This window comes from Drosophila willistoni, assembly GCF_018902025.1.
Source record: "Drosophila willistoni isolate 14030-0811.24 chromosome XL unlocalized genomic scaffold, UCI_dwil_1.1 Seg141, whole genome shotgun sequence".
Taxonomy (NCBI): Eukaryota; Metazoa; Arthropoda; class Insecta; order Diptera; family Drosophilidae; genus Drosophila; species Drosophila willistoni.
Genome location: NW_025814052.1, coordinates 15,357,002 through 15,380,084, shown reverse-complemented (window position 1 = coordinate 15,380,084; position 23,083 = coordinate 15,357,002). Strand labels below are relative to the sequence as shown.

Here is a 23,083-nt window from a genome sequence, read left to right as displayed (position 1 = left end):
ACATAATTGTTGCGATACCTCATTCCTTGACTCATACTACTTGACCACCCACTCGCCCTTGGCTGGTATATTGTGAAATTTATTGAAGCATAACAGCATGAACAACAACAAAAACAAAAAAATATGAATCGAAGCAACAAGAAATGAACCCAATAAAAATTTGAATACCCTTGCTGAAGGATATTGGCGAAACTGTAGTTCTTTGTCCACGAAATCCCCTATCTGTCTTTGCAAAAGTATTTCAGATAGTGTGTTGACTATTTCCATTCACACCATATAACCATATGACATAGTGTGTAATAAACTTCGGTGAACTGTGGTCAACTTTCTGAATTTATTTTTTTTGTTTTTTTTTTTTCAGCGAAATAAATCGAATTAAATGCAATCGAGTGCAAACAATTCATGGTAAAAAAAAAAGAAAGGGATATGAAAAACAACAAATTCGTCAACCGACGGAGAACAAGGCAAGAGTTTCCATTCTTATTTAATAATTTTTGTTTGTAATGTTTAAATTAATTAATATATAAGATGGGCATCACTTTCCTCCTTACCTTTTACTTTTTAATTTTTTTTTCTTTGTTTGGGTGGTTTTTGTGCGGTGGTTTTGGGTAGTTTTGAACTTGTCTTGGAATCGGAGTCGGAATCAAAGTTCGAGCTGAAGTTGAAGTTGGAGCTGCGCCCGATGCCCTGATGTTGCTGGCGGAGTGGGAGTTAGAGTCGGGGCAATCGGCAGTTGAAGCTGTATGTCAGCCTCCCACCAGTTTTTTGACTTACGGCACAATTTTTATTTTAATTGCTTTTCAGCTTTAGCTTTTTCTTTGGAATTTAAAAATTTTTTTTTTTTGTGGTTCCTTTTTTGTTTCCTCTTATTATCTTGCTGCAAGCATTTAGTACAACACACACACAAAAAAAAGAGAACAAAATAACAACAACGGGCAAAAAATTATTTGAAATTAACAGAAACAAAATGTATCTTTTGTTTTATGTCCTTGTTTCGCACCTTTTCGGCTTTTTTCTGTTTTTTTTTTTTGTTGTATCTCATGTTCAGCTGTTTGGTTTATTTATATCATTTTAGATTCGTTTCTCCTCTTCTTGGTTTCAGGGCACAACACACAGTCACACACACACACAAACACACACACACACACACAGAGTTTTAAATATATAGGTACATATATATACAAAAAAAATTCATACACTCGGCTGGGTGTCATTGGATTTTATAAAAATAATATTTTTCTGTGTGTTTTTTCTACCCTGTACTCCTAGGTATAAAGTTTTAGAACTGGGAGGGGAATATTCATTTAGGTAAATTGCTAGCAAGTATATAGTTTACATCGATTATCGACATACTGTTAGACTTATCGGCCGAAAAAGTCGAAACGATTACTTCTCGAATATTTATAAAAACTATATTCTATTTATCAATTATAATTTATTCACATTAAAGCTCTTTTACATGAGTAGCTATTTGTATAAGATATTTCGATGACTAAAATAAATCGAGAATATCAATTATGAGAGAGAACTGAATTCATTTTACGAGAATTGTAAGGGGCATGCCATGTTTATGCTTCTAGTTGAAATACACAAATTTAAAGACTTTTGTTCGGTGTGTTGTAAACCCACTACTTGTGACACTCATGCATTCAAATTGCATTAGGGAATGCATTAATTATGCGACAAAAGATATGCGGAGCAACAGAGACAGATAGAACGATAACGGCGACCCCGAAACGCATTTCATATTTGATGAATTTCATGTCGTTTCGGCTTCTAGCATCTGACACAGTTGGACTTCATTTGCACGTTTTTAGTTATTTTGTTTTTATTCATGTTAATTGTTTGAGTACTTTTAAGCACCACAAAGAATAAGAACAAGAAAATCATTTTATTAATTCGAAACATTGAATACAAAATCTAATAATAGGAGAAGAAAGAGTGTAGGAATGTCTCGGTGTAGATGAGTTAATCCCAATTTATAATTTTCAAGCAAACTAATAGAATTTCTGGTCTATATATATTTATATGTCCGATGTTATCGAGCATTTCGTCAAATGGTATAATGTTCTTGAGGCTTTGTCTAGCCCGCAAATAAATAAAAGAATACCCTACATATACATACATATGTATGTTAAAAAATGTGTTAATTTTTCTTAGTTCATTGTTGTTAATAATATTTTTGATTGCTGCCAAAAAAAAAGAAAACAAAAACGCGAAAACCAAAAAAAAAAAAAAAAATAAATTCTTAGACAGACAACGACCGCGTTTTTTTGTGGCTGACTAAGTGGGGGATGAAAGTATTTGGCTCTCTTTTCTTTATTTTTATTTACTTATTAGAATTATCATTATTTCTTTTTCAATTTGGCTTGCTGTTTTTGCTTTTACTTTTATGACTTTATGACGCTAATTGTTGACGTTTCATGTTAGTGCTTTATGATAGTAAAGTGAACTGAAGTAACAATTTCAATTCTTGAATTGAATTGAATCATCATCACGATTGTGGTAGCAAAGTGATGGTAAAGGGGAGGGTCTGTTGCTAAGTTATTTTGATCAAGTTTGTTTGGACAAGAAATGAACCAAAAAAAAAAAAAAAAACAAATGAAACAACAAATGAAAAAATAATAATAATAAAAGTAGTTGGGTTATATGAATAATGGATGGCAAAAACACCAGTCATAATTTTCATTGCCTGCAACTTTATAAGCTGTGAGCAATGGCAAAAGCTGTGAGAAAAAGAAAAGTTTGAATTAGCCTGCTTCTCCACAAGAAAGTGGCGAACGACAAATGGTAAGCAGCAGGGTGCAAAGGAGAATAAATCTGAAAATGCAATTTTACGGATTTCCAACTGCTGGAGGAGGTGTGGTTAGTTTTACTTGGATAGAAATTAAATTGCACTTCCAGATTATGTAAGTCTGTAAAAAAAGTGTTTAATTAACAAGTTCGCAATCAGTTAGCAAAATGATTATTACAAGTTTAACTAACTAACTTTTTCAAAAGGGTTAGGGTTTAATCTTGCATCGGTTAACCGATTTATAAACATGTACATATGGATGTTGGTATTTATCTATTAAGCCCAATCTATATATCATTTATGTATGGAAGAGCAATGAGAGAACGTCCATCATGATAAATAGGTTTGCTTTTCACCCCATCCTTAGCCACCCTGATTACCTTACGAAAAGGGAAAAACAATGCTCGATATTATGCAATCTATAATTTCTAATCAACCTTACCACAACTATTGCGAAACCTTCCTGGATTCTTATTCTATCTCACATTTCATTTAATTCAGTTTCAATAATGTATAACTCTTTCAATTTCCCTCCAGCCCCATTAATTAACATGGTCCATTTATGGTTTTCTGATAGATTCAAACAAATAGATTATAATATTAATCACAGATGTTATTTTTCCGTCTCGGCTCATTTTACTGTTGACTTTACTCCCCCGCGAGATGGATGTGAACCAAATATGGTAAAAAAGTCAGGCTTTTGCGTTTGTGTGTTTTTTGTTTGTCGGTTGATTGGTTAGTTAGTTGGTCGTGTTGCTGATGCCCTGCAACAAGTTTCTATAGTTTACTATTTCACTTTGTTTGCTATAAATTCACAAATTGTGCACTTTGATGTTATGTATTTTCATGGAAAAACTCTCTCCGTATTTTGGCTCATTTCGTTTTTGTATTAATATTTTTTTTCTCTTGAGGCGTTTTTTTTTTATTTATTTGGCAATACATTTTGCTCGCGTTTTTTCTGGTTTGAAGCACCTTTGGCACTTAACACGCGACAAAGTGCATACACTTGAAAAAAAAATAGGTAACAAAAACACAGACACTCACACACACCACACACACACACTCACACTCACTCACACATTTCCACCATAGAGTAGAATGCTTTTTTTCGGTGCAGGGGGTGGGAAAAGAAAACGGGAGAACACAAAGAAGTTTGATAGTGGAGGAAAGAGTGGGTTGGTGAGTTAAGATGTTAATTCCTTTGATTTGTCGTTTCGATAAAGACACGTGCTTGCTGTTTATTTCTTTATTTTTGCTTTTTAACTTGGCCAACTAACTATCTGTGGTTGTTGTTGTTGTTTGTGTTGTTGTCGGTTTGCTGTTTGGTTATTCTTTTAGCTGCTAGCCGCTGCTGCTGCTGCTGCCACTGCTGCTGCTGCTGCTGATGGTACTGCTGCCACTAAACATTCACCCTAGACGCTCGTTTTTCGACTGAATTTAAAAATGATTTCCGTTAGGCGTTCAACGGTTGCAAGTTCGAAGCTCGAAGACCACAGCCGGACATGTTTGATGTTGGAAGAGCGTCGAGTTGTCATACAGTGGAGCAATACTCATGAAAAAGTATACCTCGTTTATAATGCATGAATGAGTCCAAAACCTCTTTATTTAATGGGAGCGTTATTAATAACCATTATTTAATCATTAATGCGCTAATTGCGATATTTTAGTTTTAATTTCTAGTTGAGGAGGGAAGAGTAAAATCACTCTAAAGGATTGCCAAGTAACAAATAGTTTAGAAATATTTAAGTCAAGGAAACACATTCTCCACAATTTTTAATAAGGATTTTAAAATTGTTTGACTTCAAGTCAAAAAGAAATTCATTGAAATTTTGTTTTGATTTCAGCTTAAAGCAACTTTGTCACACTGCAATGAACATGTTCGCTAGTTGACTGATTGACTGACTGACTTTTCTGGTCAGTTTTGCAGCATCATAGCATGGTGTTGATGCTTCTGCTGATTATGGCCAACTTTAAACTCCCAAAATGGTAATCATTAGTCATAGAATTTGCAGAGACAACAATTGCATTTATCACTTACCAACTATCTCTGTCACTCTTTCTCTATTTCTATTTTTCACTTTCAATGTTCCTATTCTCGTCCCACACTCATTTTATTGTGGACCATCAGTGTGGTGCTTCATGGGGGACTTGTGCAACGCGGCGTATGATTAACAAAATTAGCAAACATTTATCAACACAGCCTGTGCACTTTGGGGACCACATAGAGAGTAAGAGAGATAGAAAAAGAATGGGAACTAGAACAAGCTGTATGACAATTTACAGCACTCGATGCTTTCATTGTTTATTTTATTTGTAAAGTTTTGCAATTGAATTTGTGCAAGTGTTTTTTTTTCTTCTGCGTTGTTGGTTTACTACTCTGTGTAGTATATTTGTCAAGTTTTTTATTTTACTTAATTAAACTAACAATGTTGGCAATGTGACACTGTATATTCACAATGAGTTCTATCATTGTGAAAAAAATTTACTTCATTGTCCAAGAAATTCCAATGATTCTCATATCCATATATGTAAATTTAATTAGTTTTTCATTGGCTTGCCAGACTAAAAACCTTTGACTACCGTGTGAAGCAGAGACAGTTGAATGGAACTCAGATAAAAGGATAAAGGCCAGAGATAATAAAAAGCAGAAATGTAGAGAAAACACTATAACGAAGCAACTATTGACTATGATCATGTAATTCCAATTTTTCATAGTCAGATCTGATACTATTTTTGTGTCCATTGGAAATTCATTAATTAGTTAATTTCTAAATCAAACTCCTTGTACCCGATTAAAAATCACTTAATTAGATACATCTTTATGTTTGTTAAATCATACTTGTCTGAACTGACTTGTTCACTCAAAGGATGAGCGAATGAATGAAACTCTGTGCTATCATATTGCTAATATAATTACATTACACAAATGAAGAAAGAAGGCATAGAGGAGCAAAAGACAGGGGTAATGTCTGTCAAATTGATTGAACATGTGTTGAGAGCAGAAAACTCTTTTATTTTCGATTTTTTCCATGCCACACGAGAAAAGCTTGAACTGATAAAATTTTTTAAATTGCGACCAGGTATGGAGTAAAGTCAAAGCTTATTAAGCTCAGGACCTGGGACTCTCATCCCTTAATCCTAATATAGTCCCGTTCTAGTTCCGGCCATCCAATACTTAGAAACCTAAGAGTAAATTGCATCGCATCGCGTGATCAAGCTGCTAATTAAATCTAGTCAATGCAGTGTTTTTAAGAGTTATTAAAACTATGCCACTTTTTAATAGAAATACTATAATAAAATGTGCTCTTTAGACAAGGTCATGCCTGGCCAGTATTGATTCATATAAATTTGTTTTTTACTTACGCCTACTACTTACAAAATGTACATAGTTGGAAGTATATTAATGATGGAATAGATTGCTATCACTTACCTGTAACGAGAGGAAAATATGAGAAAAAAAATGAGATTATTACATTTAAAATCAGTCACAATTATTAATTTAGGATATGTCCTCAAACCAACTTTCCATTTAATTGTCTCTATGTTCATTTAAAGGGCTTTATAAGGTCATTAATATTATCGGTAGTTTAGCAACTCTTAACCACTTAATAAATTGTCCTAAGCACACAACTAAGTGTTGAATTTATAGGAATTTTCAACAATTTTTTTTAAATATATTATCGAACATAAGGAATTGTTTGTTTATTCAACCAGAAAGTTGTTGTGACTTGATGTTTGAGTCAAGAGCTGTTTAGAGTGGGAATATAAAATTTATTCGACTTTCATAAGCTAGCTTAAAAAAATGAACTAGAGTAAAAATGACTAGAGTACCTTTTTCTAACCTCAAGACGAAACCTCATCTCACAACTACCCAACCAAGTTTTTGGCAGCTGTCAACCAAGCACTGCCTGTAACAGCCCGCTTTCAGCTTCAGCTGCTAACAGGAAAGCTAGGTAAAGAGATTTCAAATATCCTGATTGGCCTTTACAATATATATGTATGTAGTCTTATATTTTGTTATATTTTATTTCTATTTACTATTCTCCCCCATCAAGGCCTTATCAACCGACCCGGCCAAGCAGCATAAGTTGTCAGTTACAGGCATGCTGTGTAACCTTTATATTTTGCATCCGGCTGCATAAAATGCTACTTAATAATTGCAATTTCCGCATACACCAACGTAAAAGCAAAACAATAAAATGGCGAGCGAAAGTTTTATATAGCTTATACGACCTGTTAGCCGGGTGCACATAATATCTGAAACTTTGCTAAAGCTGCTACAAAAAACTTGTACATAAAGCTTAACGGAGAGACACAGAAAGCTTTTTGATGTAGTTTATTTGGATGTAGTTTAGATTTTCCTACGAGGATGGTTCTTTTCTTAGATAATTTCAAATTTTATATAGATAGCATCATACAGAATAAACTTTTTCCCGATGAATCAGAAAGTCGAAGAGAATTGCGAATTGATACTAAAATAAATTTAAGTTATACCAAACATAACAGCTGTATAATCCACCATTTAGTAAAACAAGACAAGAGTTCCGTATGTCGAAGGTTCGTGGCAAATCTGTTTCGTGGGGCTTTATTTACCCAAGTTCTTTTCTGTGAAGTTCTTGCAGTTGGGCCGTAGCGAGAATATTCCGGCTCGGAGAATATCCCGAAAGCAGTCCCCTTTGCACTTTTTGAAATTCATAAAAATATGTAAGTTTTGTAACCAAGCTGCTTAATGGCTCTGTAGATTAAGAATAACCATATGGCGGGCAAAAGTCCTTATGTAGATATATATAAAACCTTTTAACATTTCCATTTACTGCATACTAGTATTTTATATCGTTTTTATTATTTATATAATAAAATCATTATTATAATCATAAGAATTATGTGAATTCAGCTTCACATCATAAAAATGTTTATGTCAATGGGCATTGAATTATTGATTAATTTGAAATTATTTTTGGGGGGAAAAGCTATTAATAAATTTTGTTGGAATATTGGAAAAGAAATTGTCTATTTTTAGCATTTGTCATGTACATAGGATACACGAATACACGCCCACATTAAGCTGAAGTTCAATGACTACCAATATAACCATGCTGGTCCATTCAGGCGTGAATTATTGTCCTGGCAAAAGCAGGAGCAGCACAAAAAGCAGCTTATCGGAAATCTGTGACAAAAAGAGTTGGATCGGTGTGGCGGAGAAATTTGATTGAAGAAAAGTAGACGTGGTTTAAGGGGATGTCTATTGATGGCATGGTCGATTGCTTGGGTGCCTCAATTATGGAGAGCAACAGCTGATTCGCTCTGCCTTCATTGTTGATTATGTAAATCAAATTGTCCAAGCATATTACATTTCAGAATCGCATTATATATTTTGTCATAAGACATTGCATGAATGAATGTCGATGAAAACGATGCGAAAGTTAATTTTGTAAATTAATAACAATCTATTTACAATCACACAACTCCAGTCAGACTTTGTCATTGCATTGCATTCATTTTCTTTCTGATTACAATGACAGAAAATAGCATGCCTACGCTATGAACGCTACGCTTTATCGTGAAAGAGCATCCATACTGTGTTGCGGTGAAACGAGATGTAGCGAAAGGGTAAGTAAGAGTGGATTGTCGTGAAATTAAAACTTTGAGGTGGTAGTTTAAAATTGGTGCGTGATGTGGTTTTATTGCAATAACAATGTTGTTTTAATGCACCAGCACAATATGCAGGGCCTAGAGACTTGTGTCAATGTATACTCTCTGATTAAGCTAGCTTAAGGACTTTCCAATTATTTGGCCTTGTTTTGCCATAGCATCAATAATTGATATGAAAAAGTTGTATCCAAAGGTCCACTTATTCTATCCATACTTGATCAGTACATTGCAAGCGAAATCTTTAAACTAAATCAAAATAAGTAATTGGTTTTGTGTCGAAATCTGCAATATCAATCGGGCATTATACAGTTATTATATTTCAACGGTTCTTTTATTTCACTGTTCTCAAATCCGGATGTAACGTCCGTCTGATTGGCTGAGTTTAGTTCATTTTAAATATGCATAAACAATTTTCAATGAGTCACACATGGACACGAACCCAAACCCAACCCCTTGTACAACCCAAAAAATAATGAATACATCTATTGTTCTGAATTTGTATACCATTTGTTTGTCGCTTGCTTTTTTGCAGCTTTGGTAAATAAGTGTTTTGTTTTTTATTTTCTTCGTTTTTTGGATATTTTAAAATGTTGTCGTTTGCTATAAAACAAGGCCGCCACCTTTGAAAGGTTGTCACAAAATTATTTGGATTATCTGTGTAGAGCTCGTGGACGGAAAACAGAAAGCAAATTCAACAAGTTAAAAAAAAGAAATGAAGTTCAACAACGGAAAGCTACTGCTGATCGGCCTTTGCCTGGGTCTATGTATGTCTCTTGTTTGGGCGCAGAGCACAGATAGCGATGAAAACGAAACCAACGAAATCGAAACAGGAGAATCATCTTCTAACATTGAAGATGAATCAGATGCAGTTGAAGCAAACGGCAGCGACGATTCCTCAGCGGGTGGCAGTACTTCTGAAACTGACGATACGACTGATGATGATACTGATAAAACAGCCGCTCAAAGTTCATCTTCCAAGAGCAATAACGCTAAGCGTGGAACTAAAAATCGCCGTTCCAACACTAAAAATTCTAGAGGTAAAAAAACAAAACAATCCTCAGCAGCGAAGAAAACCAGAAAAGCAAAACAAGGTAGCAGGAGAGGTACAAATGCTCGTCGCAGCAACAGCAACAAGCGCACCACAAATAAGCGTCGTGGCAGGCGGGGATAAACTTTAAAATTTAATTTTTCCTTTTCTTTTATTTGGGTTGTGTTTTCTGATGAATAATTAAAGCGTAACGAAATGAATGAAAAGAAAATTTATATATATTCAAATGAAATAAAAATAATGTAGCATACTTTCTGGAGCATACAAAAACAATTGATTTTTACTGTGATTTAAAGTTAATAAAATTTGGTATCCACCATCTATAAATTTAAATACCAAAAAATATAACATTCGATTAGTGCTTTAATGCAGCAGAGGAATCTGTCTAAGGACAAGTTTATTTTTTGTATTGTTGTATTTTTTCTTTGTTAAACTAAGATAGAACTCATGTGCATCACATACAATATGCATCTGGGATCCGCAATGAAATAAAAAAACTGATATGATAATGAGCCAGGATCCTGATTGAACTAAGTTTTTGCGAAGTATGAAAGTTTGTTTCTATCTTCAGATTGCATTTTATTGGATAAGAAATTTGTTTTAGAGAAACTATTGTTTTCAATTTCATTTTGAATAAATAAGAAGCTAAGCTAGTTGGTAGTGCGAGTTGAAAGAAACTCGAATTTACTAAAGTAATAACTTTAAATTGCTCTATTTCAACTGAAATTCTTCATTATTTACAAAAATGATTTTTTTTCCTATTTTTGTTCACAACATTAAGTTAGGTATTATAATAAAGTTCATATGATCAAAGATTCATTGATCTAATTTTTGACAGACTCGTTATGTTGAGATTCAAAATGAAGCTATTAAAGAAATCTGTTGTAAGGACTAATTGGTAAATGCACTAAAAATGTTTGTGGAATACTTTCAATAACATCGCATAGTCTGTGTCTACTTCTGACTTAAACTTTTAGGCAAAATCATTCACAGTTTAAATATACATATTGTGCACGTCCGGAGCCATGAAAACTTTCTACCAAATATTTAAAGTTAAAGCACCCATAGCTAGGTGAGATGTTTACACTTGTGTCTTAAGTTGTTGTTGGTGTTATCCATGAACTCGGCCCATCGATTGGCCTTCAACGAAGAGTCACAAGGCAATCCATAAGAAATTTAAGGTAAAACAGAAATAATCAAAAGCCCAAAGAAAGGAGAACAACAAACGAAACATAATTTAAATTGGCAAAATGTAAATAAGTGCTTTTATTATTTTGGTCACATTTGCACAGATGTTTTCATTTTTTCTTTAAAATTTTTGAATTAACTCATATTTGGTATTGTTTTCATTTATTTTCTATACCCCAAAAATATAACAAGACGGAGCTTCGGCCTCCCCTCTTGTCGCTGTCATTCGGTCGGTTAACGTGTAGCCATGTTTGCTTAATTTGCTTTAAACATTTCATTGTCAATAAGCCAAACTACAAAATGAACTTAACTGAAAAGTTGGTTGGCATAGGATATACTATCGACTGGTACACTTGGGCAAGGGGAGAGTGACAATTAGCGACTTACAATGAAATCAATTTGCAGTTAGTCGACTTAATCAAATTAGAAAAGTTCAGTGACAAAACTTTGGTCGGCCGCAAGGCAGCAACCCTTCTCTCACTGATTGTGGGCGTGGAAGAGAGCGTAAGTGTGTTAGTAAGCAAGTAAGAAAGCTGGTGATTGGGTTTGTTAGAATTGGCAGGGAAAATAGGAATATGGCAAGGTGCAGAAGGTAAGCAGCAAAGACAGTGAGGCAGACATTTTGAATGGGCATTAAGTATCGTTTGAATAATTTATGAAGATGTAGTGGATAATTTAACAGTTTTCTGCCTACAACAAATCATCAAAGTGACTCGGGTTTGATTGGTTTCAAAATTTACCATTAGGATTTACACCATCTTATGAGTAAATTAAACGTACTAACTAAAATTTTCTTCAATTTATTTTAGTTCGAAATTCAAAATGTATGAATGTATCGTTTATCTCTAATTATTTCTCTTCAAATATTAGACCACTTGGTCACAATATTCAGAACTCGCACTGCAATTGTGCGATTTCTACAGTTTAATAAAAAAAAATAGTATTACTCTTTCCACTTACCGCACATTGGCCAAAGTGTGTCGTCGATTCTTCAGATATCTGCTATGATATTTTTGGAGATCTCCAATGGAACCCTGTTCGGCCTGCATTTTGCTAGTGGGCAGCAATTGCTGTGACGCTAGGGCCGATGCCGATGATGATGTCAAACGCTGATGCTGATGGGCGGCAACACTGATGCTGCTGCTATTCTGGGTATTTGTGTTTGTCGAAGTGCCACTGGAGGCTAGAGTTTCGTTCGAGTTGCTGCCAATAACCGTGCCGGCCAAGGATGATGACCCTGTGGACCCGATTGGCGCTAACACAATACGCGACCAGCAGGACTTATGCGGTTTGCGAAACTTGAGTTTGATTCGCGGCGATGGTGTCGAACTCACAATGTATTCCGATGCTGAAGTGCCGGTGCCCGCTGTAGATGGTGCTGGTTGTGCAGCTGCAGCTGCTGTCGATGAGGATGTGGTACCGGATGAGTGATGAACACTCTCACAGCTGCCACAATAGTTGGCTATAAGGGGAGCTGCTCCTTGCACTGGCGGTTCCTCCTCAAAGATGATGATAGATTGTGATTGTTGCTGATCCAGCTGTTGCAATTGCTGATGCTGTTGTTGTTTGGAGTTATTACCCTGCTCCGATTCCTCCTCCTCCTTGATGTGCGGCAGTGGCGAGGTTTGCGGTTGGCAACTGCAACGTGAGGATTGACTTGTAGTTTGTGGTGGTGGATTATTGGTTGTGCCTGTACTGGGAGCTGTATTCGTTGATATTGGATTCGAGCTATAACTACTGCCAACGGAGGCTAGAAGACTGCTAAGACTTGTTCCTGTTCCAATGCTGGAGGTGCCTATGACTTGGTAAGTTGTTGTTGCTGTTGCAGCGTTTGCTACTGTTGCTGTAATCTGCTGAATTGCCTGCGACTGTACTGCACCTGAAGTGGGAGATACACTGGCGTCACTCAATGTCTCGGGTTCTGCTCGACGGGGCACTAGGCCGCTGGCCAATTTAGCTGCCGCTATATCCGCTGCACTAAGATCTTCCACGTCGTCGACTTCGTCGTTTATAAGAGTCTTCAACGAAATAGGCGTGGTTATAGAGGTCAATGAATGTTTCTTTTGCTCAATAATGTCAGATGATATCGGCTCCGGTAGTTGATGCTGATCGACTTGCTCCACTTCTTGATTGTGTTGATTCACTTCACTCTTTACTCCCTTTTCCTGGTGGTTTAAATCGTCACCTCGTTCTTCTTCTATTTTGGCGTTGGTGTTGGTATTGGGATTGAGATTACGATTGTGTTGTTGGTGTTGGTGGTGGTTTTCGTCGTCCGGTATTTGTGGCGCGTTTGGCGTTTGGGGCGGACTTGTGGCGGGGGCTGCTGAGCCGCTGCCCCCGCGACAAGGTAGGCAACAGCGAAACACTGTGCCACCGAAACACTTTGATTTCTGTTTCGATTTTGATTTTGATTTCGATTCCAATTTCGATTTTTCCGCAGCCGCCGCCGCCGCCGCTTTATCTCCGCCGGCTATCTCTGTTGCAACTCCACAGCTGGTTTTCCTTTTGCTGCTACTGCTCCTTCTATTAGTTTCTTCACTATTTCGCCTTGCCTCGCCACGACCTCCACCGCCACCGCTTCCTCCACCTCCACTGGCTGCCAGGCCGTTTGTAGTAGCTAAACAACTGTGTCCACCGTTTTTGCTACGGCGAACGCTGTCGCCTGACTGGCTACTACTTTGACTACTTTGCCTCTGCTGCAATTAAAAAAAAGGAAAAAAAATAATTAAAAGAAAAGATCAAAAAATGTGAAAGGTTTAATTAATTTCGGGGACCCAACTCAGTCTCTTAACCCCCCTGCCCTAAACTACAATTACAACTAAATCCACCTTGCCATTGGTTGACATAGGTTCCACGCATTTTTGGCCATTCGCATTTCTATTAAACGTCAAACTCTGCGTTAGCCTCGCCAAACGCATCATATCTAAAATGTATCTAGCCAGGCATTATTTGAATTCCCTTTGGGCAACTTGTAGCTTGGAGTGTCTGAAAAGAAAAGAAAACGGAAATCGAATGATGAATAAAAAAATTGTCAACGTGTTTAATGTAATCTTATACTAAATGAAAAGTTCTTTAAAACTGCAAGTGCTTTCGTTAAAAATTTGAAATAATTTCTGTAGCTTATTGTACTACTTGTTCTCACTGTCTTTAGAAATGTCTTTTATTTTTGTCTTTCTTTCCCCACACCAAAAAGAGCGCTACATTTTACAGTTAACACTATGTGGGTTAGACATATATTTACTCAACATTTGCTAGCCCATCTATGGACACAGAGCAGCTGCACAAACTGACCCACATATTGTTGCCAATGCCTTTGCCACCCAACCAGGCCGTGGTTCACGCTCTTTAATTAGACAACGAACTGCGATTTGTCACATTCATTCGCATGACACTACGCAAAACGGTAGATTTTGGTTAGGATCGACAAAAGTAAGACAGCGCGCTAAATGTGGCAAATTGTTAAATTGGCCTGGCTGTTGCCAATTTTACTGATCGCTCTATTGCCCTATCATGTGGAGGACTATGAGGAATCATCAATTTTCTACAATAGCTTAGACTATCATCCGGAGGACTATATTGATTCGTTTACATCGCTGCAGCAAGAAGATTACTTTGATTCGTAAAATTCGCCCAGTGATAGTGAGAGCGCACACCAATGTTTATACTTATACTTTTTTTTAAGTGAAAGTTTCTGTTAAACGTGAAATAAAGATGGCTCATCGCATGTTGCATACTTTTGGGCAAAGACCCAACTTTTTCTTTCGTAACTGATTGTGAGTCATCACCATCAATGTGGGAGAATTTAAATTCAACTATGGGCATGGTAAATATTTAAAGTCAAACGAAGTTAACTGCTATGAAACAGAAATATAATTGGTCTTAAGTTAAATATTTGTACAGTCTTTGACGAGCGTATTGATAAAAAGAGTTTGTTTTTGTATTTTTATCTCCTATTATTTTACTTGTTTATTATTTCTGTTGCTGTTCTTTGAAACAAATGCATCTACCTATGTGTCTAATGACATAAGACTTTAAATTTTTAGTTTCTTATTGGTATTATATATATACAATATATAATATTTGTATTGTATATATACAAATTTGATATTATTTTCAATTTGCTGCTTGTAATTTCAGATCTTGTTGTTAATCAAGATAATTAGTTCCGTTCTGCTAGACATAAATCTAACATCCCGCTTTGTTCCATGTGTAAAGGTTCCCCTAACTATTGACAAATCCAATTTTAGTCCATTCAACGTTCTGCCTCATCATTTGATATTATTATCGCCAACTTTCGTGTCTTTTTGCTTTTTGACATTTTTGAATTCTCTTAACTGCTTGATTTTCTGTTTTTCTTTTTATTGATAATCGAAATCGACTCAAAAATAATTTTTATGTTTGAGAAATAAAAAATAAAAACCAGAGACCCTTGCAACATTTTTAGTAACTCTTTCCTTACCTATAGCCATCAAAGTGGAAAAACGTTTTATCTAAAAAGTCTAAAGTTTGCGAAAGAATGGCCCACATTCTTAGCATAGGAAATAACGAAGTTTTTGAACAAAGTCACTGTTTTCCACCGATTGTTCCTATGGGAGCTATATGATATAGTTACCCGATCTTGATCAAATTCGGCACAGTCATTAACAGTTATATTAAACTAACAAATGTGTAATAAATTTGAAAGCAATCGCGTTAAAAGTAACGAAGTTATTGACAAAAGTCTCTGTTTTCCACCGATTGTTCCTATGGGAGCTACATGATATAGTCTCCCGATCTTGATCAAATTTGGCATTGTCGTTTATATGTTTAATAAACCACCAATATTAAATTTCACGACAATAGCTCAAGAAATAACGAAGTTATTCAGAAAAGTCAGTGTTCTTGACTTTGCCGTTTGTATGCGAGCTATATGATATAGTGGTCCGATCCGGCTGAATCCGAGATATACACGCCTGCACTATATACAAGAATACATGCAAAAATTTCAGTTTTACGGTCTAGGACGGACGGACGGACGGACGGACGGACGGACGGACGGACGGACAGACGGACGGACATGGCTATTTGAATACGTCTCATCATGCTGATCAAGAATATATATACTCTTTATGGTCGGAGATGCTTCCTTCTATGCGTTGCACACTTCTGACCAAAATTAATATACCCTTTTTGCAAGGGTATTGTCATGAAAATTTATCAAAATTTAAAAAAAAAAAAATTGTTTAAAATCGTATGTGATTTTTATTTTGTTTTTCTCAAAAATTACAGTTATGCGTTGAGGGTAAAAATAAAAATCAAAAATAAAAGTTATTCTTGAGTTTTATTTTAAAATTCAAAAATAAGAATTAACATTGAGGGTTTTCGTAACAATTATTATATCGATGATTATTTTCGGTCCCTGCTTGAAATTATTATCGCCAACTAGTCGTGTCTTTTCGTTTTTTGACATTTGTGTATATTCCATTTGGTTGAATTCTCTTAACTGTTAATTTTTCTGTTTTTCTTTTTATATTTTTTTTAATTTGCGTTTTTGATCATCTTTCGATGGATGTTTACATTCTGACACATGTTGAACAAGACATGTTGGACTGCAATCCAGCACAAATATTAGAAAAGATATATATTTAAACAAATGGTCCTGTTAAATTGTTGTCCAAAACAAATGCACAAAGCATCGAATTGGCCAAGTAAAATGGTTGAGGCATTAAGAACCCCTTTGTTTTGAGAAGTTCATGTTCGTTCAAAGCTTGTGTCTGCGAATCAGTTACGTTTGTTTTTACTTCCACTCGTCTTGAAATTATTTGTTTTTGGGCTGGTAAAAACCCATTGAATGCACAGAGACCCAAACAAAATTCAACTGCAGGCTTCAGATCGATCTGCAGTATAAAAACCGTCACCATTGGCTTCAGTTCACATAGATACGAATTGGCAATTGAACACATTCATCGACATTATCTTTCACAATTTTCTTTTAAGCACCATGAGAAATTGCTGCGTTCTACTGTTTGCTATTTTGGCTTCACTACTGATTGTCCGAACGTGGGCTCAAACGGGCACGGGCACGGCCACCACCACTACCACAACTTCAACAACAACTACAACCACTTCGACGACAACAACAACAACGACGACAACAACAACAGCCAGTTCATTAACAGACACTTCTTCTTCGACAGAGAAGACGGTATATAAAACCAGAAACAAAACAGTAACTATAACTAAAGGATGTCGGAGGAAATGTGGATGTAAAAAGGGCTGTGGATGTGGAAGCAAATGTGGCTGTAAGAGCAAAAATAAGAGGAAAAGGGTAACTCGCCGTCGTAAGAGGGTTGTCAGTTCCAACTGTGCCAAAACTGGTTAGCCTATTAACAACTCCGGGATCCGAAATGATGTCCTCTTTTTTTTTAATTTCTTATATATTTTTTTTTTAATTTTGAACGCAAATACAACAATGTAGCAAATAAATTTATAAAAAAAAATCGCAAAAATGAAATGTTTGAAAAATGCAAAATTTGTAAGGTAAGTTATAGATCACAGCCAGCCTCTCAAATTCCATGCGAGTCGAACACATTCGGCAATTTCGCAGAATGGCTGCGAACTTCCTTACATTGTATTAAAGAAGGCACAAATTTATTGCCTTAAACTGAAACTTCGAGGCATGTCTTTTGTTAACTGATATGACTCTTCCTAACAGCAATTTTCTTACATTAATTTTTTTTCATAGGTAAATATATTTGTGGAAGTAATTGGCGTATTCAGTCCAGTTTATTTGCTTTTAGTTGAACATTTTCTTTCATGTCTATCTATGTATGTATAATGTAAAAACATATTTAAAATTTAAAGCTCTTAGTGCAACAGTTTTGCAATTGTGTATGTTTGTGTCATCGTGTTCTTATACTACGTTTACCTTGCCTTTTTTGTTGTTAGCAAACCACATCCACAGTGAACGAGAGGGTTAAGCCAGAAACCTCAAACGAAGCCGCAGTTTTATATTGAAACATGTTTTTGGGTGGAAAGGAAAACTTATTTGCCTTTTTTATGCTGCTTTATTGTTATTTTCTCCCAAGGGTGGGAAGTACGCAGGAGGTTAAGTTGGCTGGAGGGCAAGGTAAAAATAACTTGGCATTTAAAACCCACTGAAACTTAGAACAAACGGCATGAAACCAAAGCACTTCTGCTTATTTACTTGCCACTAAAAGTCAACTTAACGCGGGGAAGCCCCAATGAACAAGGAAAACTGTTTTGTTGCACCATAAATTAATTAATATAATACAACATAGTTTTGGGTGTGCAAGCCAAATGGGTTGTCTGCCGGTCGAAACCATGCAAAACAAAAAAACCAGAAACCAATGAACTTTCAGCAAGCAAGGTGAAATTGATGCAAAGCCTAAGAGCAGGCAATGAAATTCTAGTCTTATTATCTTCTCAAGTATATGAGTAGATCCTAGAGATATATTACACAGATAGGCTGTATCTTAATACCTACAAATCGATTTCAATTTGAGACAATTTCAAAATTAATGTATCCATGCGTCTGCGGAAACGTTGAATGTCAAATGATGAGTAGCAGCAACAAATCAATAAATCAATAGCTATTTTGATGGGTAATAATTTGAAGAGACGTATTCCACATTCCATAATCATGAGTGTGTACAAGTATTTTTGGTCTCGACTAAACGCTTCTCTCCCAACCTCTTTACTCCAACTATTTGTCTATATGTGCGACAAGCGTGTGGATTTATTTTTTTGATTGATGCGCAGAAATCCAGCCAAGAAACAGTATTAAAATTAGCTTTCTCTAAAATATGTGACTTAAAATATTAAATAAGGGTAAATAAGTCAAATGGTTAAACAACGAAGTAGAAAGAAGAATTGTTCCAATGAAAAACTCTGTTCGTTCCAATTTTTTTTTATTTCCTGGGTAGGTACACTTATGTATATCCTATATGTCTCGAGGAGTTCAGCTCAATGTCTAATATTAAATTAATTTGGAATTCCCAAAAGTATGCTAAGAATAGTCAGTCAGGTGTACAGTATTGTCGTATACGATATTCATTTATTTTACCAATAGAACTGTCAACTCAAGATTTGTGATCAATGCGGTTGTTAAGTATATAAAATCGTCAAGAGGAAGCAATATGTACATAGGTACATATAAGTTTGTGTGACACTATAACAAACGAAGAGTAAAAGCTGGTAAATACTTTTGTCTTTTGATCTTATAAAACAATAGACAATAAAGTTAAATTGTTGGCATCAAAATAAGAAAAGGTTCTGGTAAAAACGCACAGAAAATAAACCAAAAGTACAAATAGATAAAATCTACAAATACAATAATAAAAACAAAATATTCTTGCAAAAAAATAAATGTATATATATATATATATATGTTTGCAAGACTCCGAAATGGGAATTCAAAAATAAATAAATAAACAGAATATAAAAAACGCCGTGAAAAATTAAATATTTACTTTTAATTTGTATAAATTAGAACTAATTCAGTTCATACACACACACACGGTCGCCTTCAGACAATATTACTGTACTATTTACACAGCATATAGTGTGCACGTTTACATGTATGCATGTGTGTGTTTCTGCGTACATATTTTGTTGAGGCGTGGCTTGTGACTGTCACTGGATGCTTGGGTAATTCTAGCGTGATTTTCCAGCGTGATGGAAAATGTATGTATGTAGGAAAAACAAAATCCTGCCACAGACCAGACGACAGACCGCCCGTGGCTCCTATTATTGTTGTTGGTGCGCCTAATGAGCAATTTAATTATGCACATTGATTGATTGATTCTAATTGATGGCAGGCAACAACAACAACAACAACAACAACAACAACAACAACAACAACAACAACAGCAGCAGCAGCAGCAACTCCACCAAGTGAAGAACATAGCTTAAGTCGAAAAGGAAAACTTGTTCTGTTGTCGTAAAATAAAATGTATGTATGTAAGAAACAAGAAAACAGAAAAGAAAAGAGGCAAAATTTGCCATATGCCAGTTGGCAAACAGCAGAAAAAGTTTAACTTGCATTTGCTTAAAGCGCAATCACAAGTTTTCTCTGCTATAATGAGTGAGAGAGGGAGGATGTATATGTGGCAATTTAAGGGGCCGGAGAATGGGGGCGGGAGAAAATGGCTACAATTTCCATTTTGCAATGTTTGCGCTTCCGCTTTTTATTATGAACCGAAAGTCGGCGCTCAAGCAGAACAATTACTAAAAGCGCTTTACTATAAAAAAATAAAGAGAAAATATGTAAACGTAACCAGATGTTATGGCCAGAGGAAAGTCGAGACGGATACCGAATGTGAGAGGGGGACAGACTGGGAGATGGACTTTAACTTTTGTATGGTTTAATTCGGATACCTTTATTATTATTTTGTTTCCGGATATCTTTCTACATTACGAACAGTAATTGGAAATATAAGCAGAATCAATCACAGAATTTCAAGATACTGCTGTAATTACCCACAAAATCTTGTATAATATAAAAACCGTTTTGCCACAACGAACTGAAATTTTTTTCTAATAGTTAAAATTTTGTTTTCATTTCATGTATGCCCTTTACTCTCTATTTTAATGTATACATAATATTCATTACCACATGGCACCTGGCACAACAGAATTTCATTCTGAGTTTTCAATTCATCTAACAATTAAACAAAAGCAAAGCAATATTTATCAATGAATTTCGAAGATGCGTATTTCTAGAATTTAAAGTTGCTCAGTAAAGAAGATTTCAAATTGGTGCTATATGTTGGGCCTTCATATATCTTTCTATATTTGAGTACAGGTATACTCCATGCGCTTCTATTTTGGCTAATTTGTTGATTCTCTCTTCGATAGACAACTGGTTGAGTAGAAGACATATGTTCAAATATTTTCATAACGTCTTTTGTACCATTATTTCTCATTCCTTTAACACTCTCCACGAGAGGTCGTACTCTATACTATTGTGTCTTTGGCTTTTGGCTCAATGACGCAGATATTTCAAGCGGATATATATAAAAGGCACCGGTTTACTCCATAGACAGTCATCAGTTGTTTCTGATCTTGAATTAACCCTTTAAGTCAAATCATAAACACAAAAAGCAACCATGAAACTTCATTGGCTACTTTTTGTAGTCGTACTGTCGTGCCTAGTTGTCCATTACACCCAAGCAACTGGCACCGCGACTTCATCAACTTCAACTTCATCCACTTCGACTTCGTCCACTTCGACTTCGTCGTCAACGTCCACGACAGAATCATCCACATCGGCTACTTCCTCGTCTGACGACACCACAGCTGCGTCTAGTTCCTCCGATACTGCTACAGACGCCTCCAGCAGTAGTTCCTCCAGCAGCAGCTCGAGCTCGAAAAAGAGTAGCAAAGCCAAAAAGAAGGCCGCCGCTCGCAGGCGTCGTCGCCAGAGGGCCAAAAAAAGGGCAGCCAGAAGGAGGAGGAACAGGAAAAACCGTTCCGGTTAAACTCGATTCCTTTCAATACGATCCGAAGTGAATTTATCACCAAACAACTAGAATCTAACAGTTGATGCTCATGTTTTTGTTTCGTGATCAGTAACTTAATAAATATATACAATATATGGGCTTTGTAAAATCAGAACACGTCTTTTTAAAAAAAAAAAAACTTCGAATGTCACGCCCATACTCCAGATCTGTATTTGACTTAGCTACTTCAATTGAAGTTTTTGTCGAGGAAGAGCAAATTGAATTTGTATAAGCAAAACAGTCATACAGTCACTTTGACTCACTTACAGTTATTCGTGGACTGGGCGGTAGGTGGGACATTTGAAATGCACATCAACGACTTTGCTTGATTACTTTGCTTTGACTTGGCGCTTTACTTTGTTGTCGCTACTCGCTCAAGGGTGCAAAAGGTTAAAGTTGTTTGCTTCAGCAATAAAAAAGCAACAAGTCAAATTACTACAAAAAAAAAAAACACAAAAAAGGAAAACAGAAATACAATTCTAACCACCCAGTCACCCACCTTCAACATTTCACCTCAAACCCAGGCCAACTCGTCGAAGACCATCAACAATTCGAGCACATAAAAAATGGTTATAAAAAATGGAAAACAATAACAAAATACAATGGACGACGCGCTAAACTCAACTCAGCTGTTGCTGTGGTATACGAAAGTAATGACAGGCCAGACGCCTGAAAGTATGCTATAGAGAATGGGCGTAACAAGAGCCACTGCAATGATATATGTATGTAGGTACGCAGGTAGATACATATGTACATATATTTGGAGCAATGGGATTCGGATGGGAATGGGAATTGAAATTGGAATGGAATAAGCAATGGTTAGGGCAACAGAATGGAGCGGATATCGCGTGGAAATGACATTCGTCTTCAGCAACACCAAGAATGAAAAAATAAGAAAATGTAAGGAGACATTAATATGAAGAAGGAAGACGACAAAGCGAATGCGAAAAGAAACACAACAAAGTCAAGGATAAGGAAAAGTGGATTATACAGGGTCAATCGCTAACTATTTGTATCCTATTTCTCTTTTCGATTAGTATAAATAATAAATACCTAAACGTAATTCTTTTTGGATATTTTAAAAAAATCGAGAGAGTGGATTAACAGTTGTAACCTTTTTCAAGAAGAAAATTTCAGTGACCCTGACTGGCTGTTCCCCGGTTTATAAAAATTATTTTACTGACCCCGATAGAAGTAGTTAATTTAAATAGGTACATTATAGTAAATAAAAGATAGTTCTTTGAGCTTATATTTGTCTTGGAGCACCCTGTATAATGTATATGAGCGCAGCAAATATGTCCATGTAGGGAGCTTTGTGGATACATACATACACATATTAACATTGATATGCTGCGACTTCGCTTTGTGGCGCTTGATATGCTTGATGTTGATATGCTCGACGTGACTTATAAGTATGAACATACGAAGTGTGTATGCACACAGATACACACACACTTAAACACTCAGTGGAACACACAAAAGAAGAGGCATACAATTACGCTTGTTGCGCCTTGTTTGTCTTGTTCTGTGCTGTTCCATCTACTTCTTATCTTCGGTGTGAGTGCGGGTGTGGGTGTAGGTATGTGTGCTACTGTAAACGTGTGTGTCTTTCTCTTTGCCTGTGTGTGTGTGTGTTTTATTATTATCATTGTTACGACGCCAAATTCTTTGGAAATTTCTGCTTACTGCTTATTATTTGCAAATACTTCAACCTAAGAGACCACGAATTTTTCTTGTTCTTGTTCCATATTTTTTTTCCTTTTATTTTCATTTTGATTTGTTGTGATTTCTTTTGTTGTTTTTCTCCTAATGCTTTATGCTTCTTGTTATTTTACCAGAGGAACGCCTGCTGGGATATTCGTTTTGAAGAGTGTCATGTGTATTAAAAGGAAGTGATAC

At 35.8% G+C, this 23,083-nt stretch overlaps 1 protein-coding gene across 4 annotated transcripts in view; it reads right to left on the bottom strand.

Moving 5' to 3' along the window:
* The window catches only part of LOC6638088 (cAMP-specific 3',5'-cyclic phosphodiesterase), a 158,497-nt gene that overhangs the window by 93,424 nt on the left and 41,990 nt on the right, over positions 1 to 23,083 (bottom strand). For 3 of the 4 annotated variants that reach the window (XM_047011383.1, XM_047011384.1, XM_047011385.1), the window contains exons 1-2: positions 13,511 to 13,543; positions 11,643 to 13,378 (exon numbers count right to left, since the gene is read on the bottom strand). In XM_047011383.1, coding sequence (XP_046867339.1) covers positions 11,643 to 13,378; positions 13,511 to 13,528 — 1,754 coding nt within the window. In that variant the 5' untranslated portion in view covers positions 13,529 to 13,543. Of the gene's footprint in view, positions 1 to 11,642; positions 13,379 to 13,510; positions 13,668 to 23,083 lie in introns of those variants that run through there. The other variant, XM_047011386.1, reaches the window with a different exon arrangement.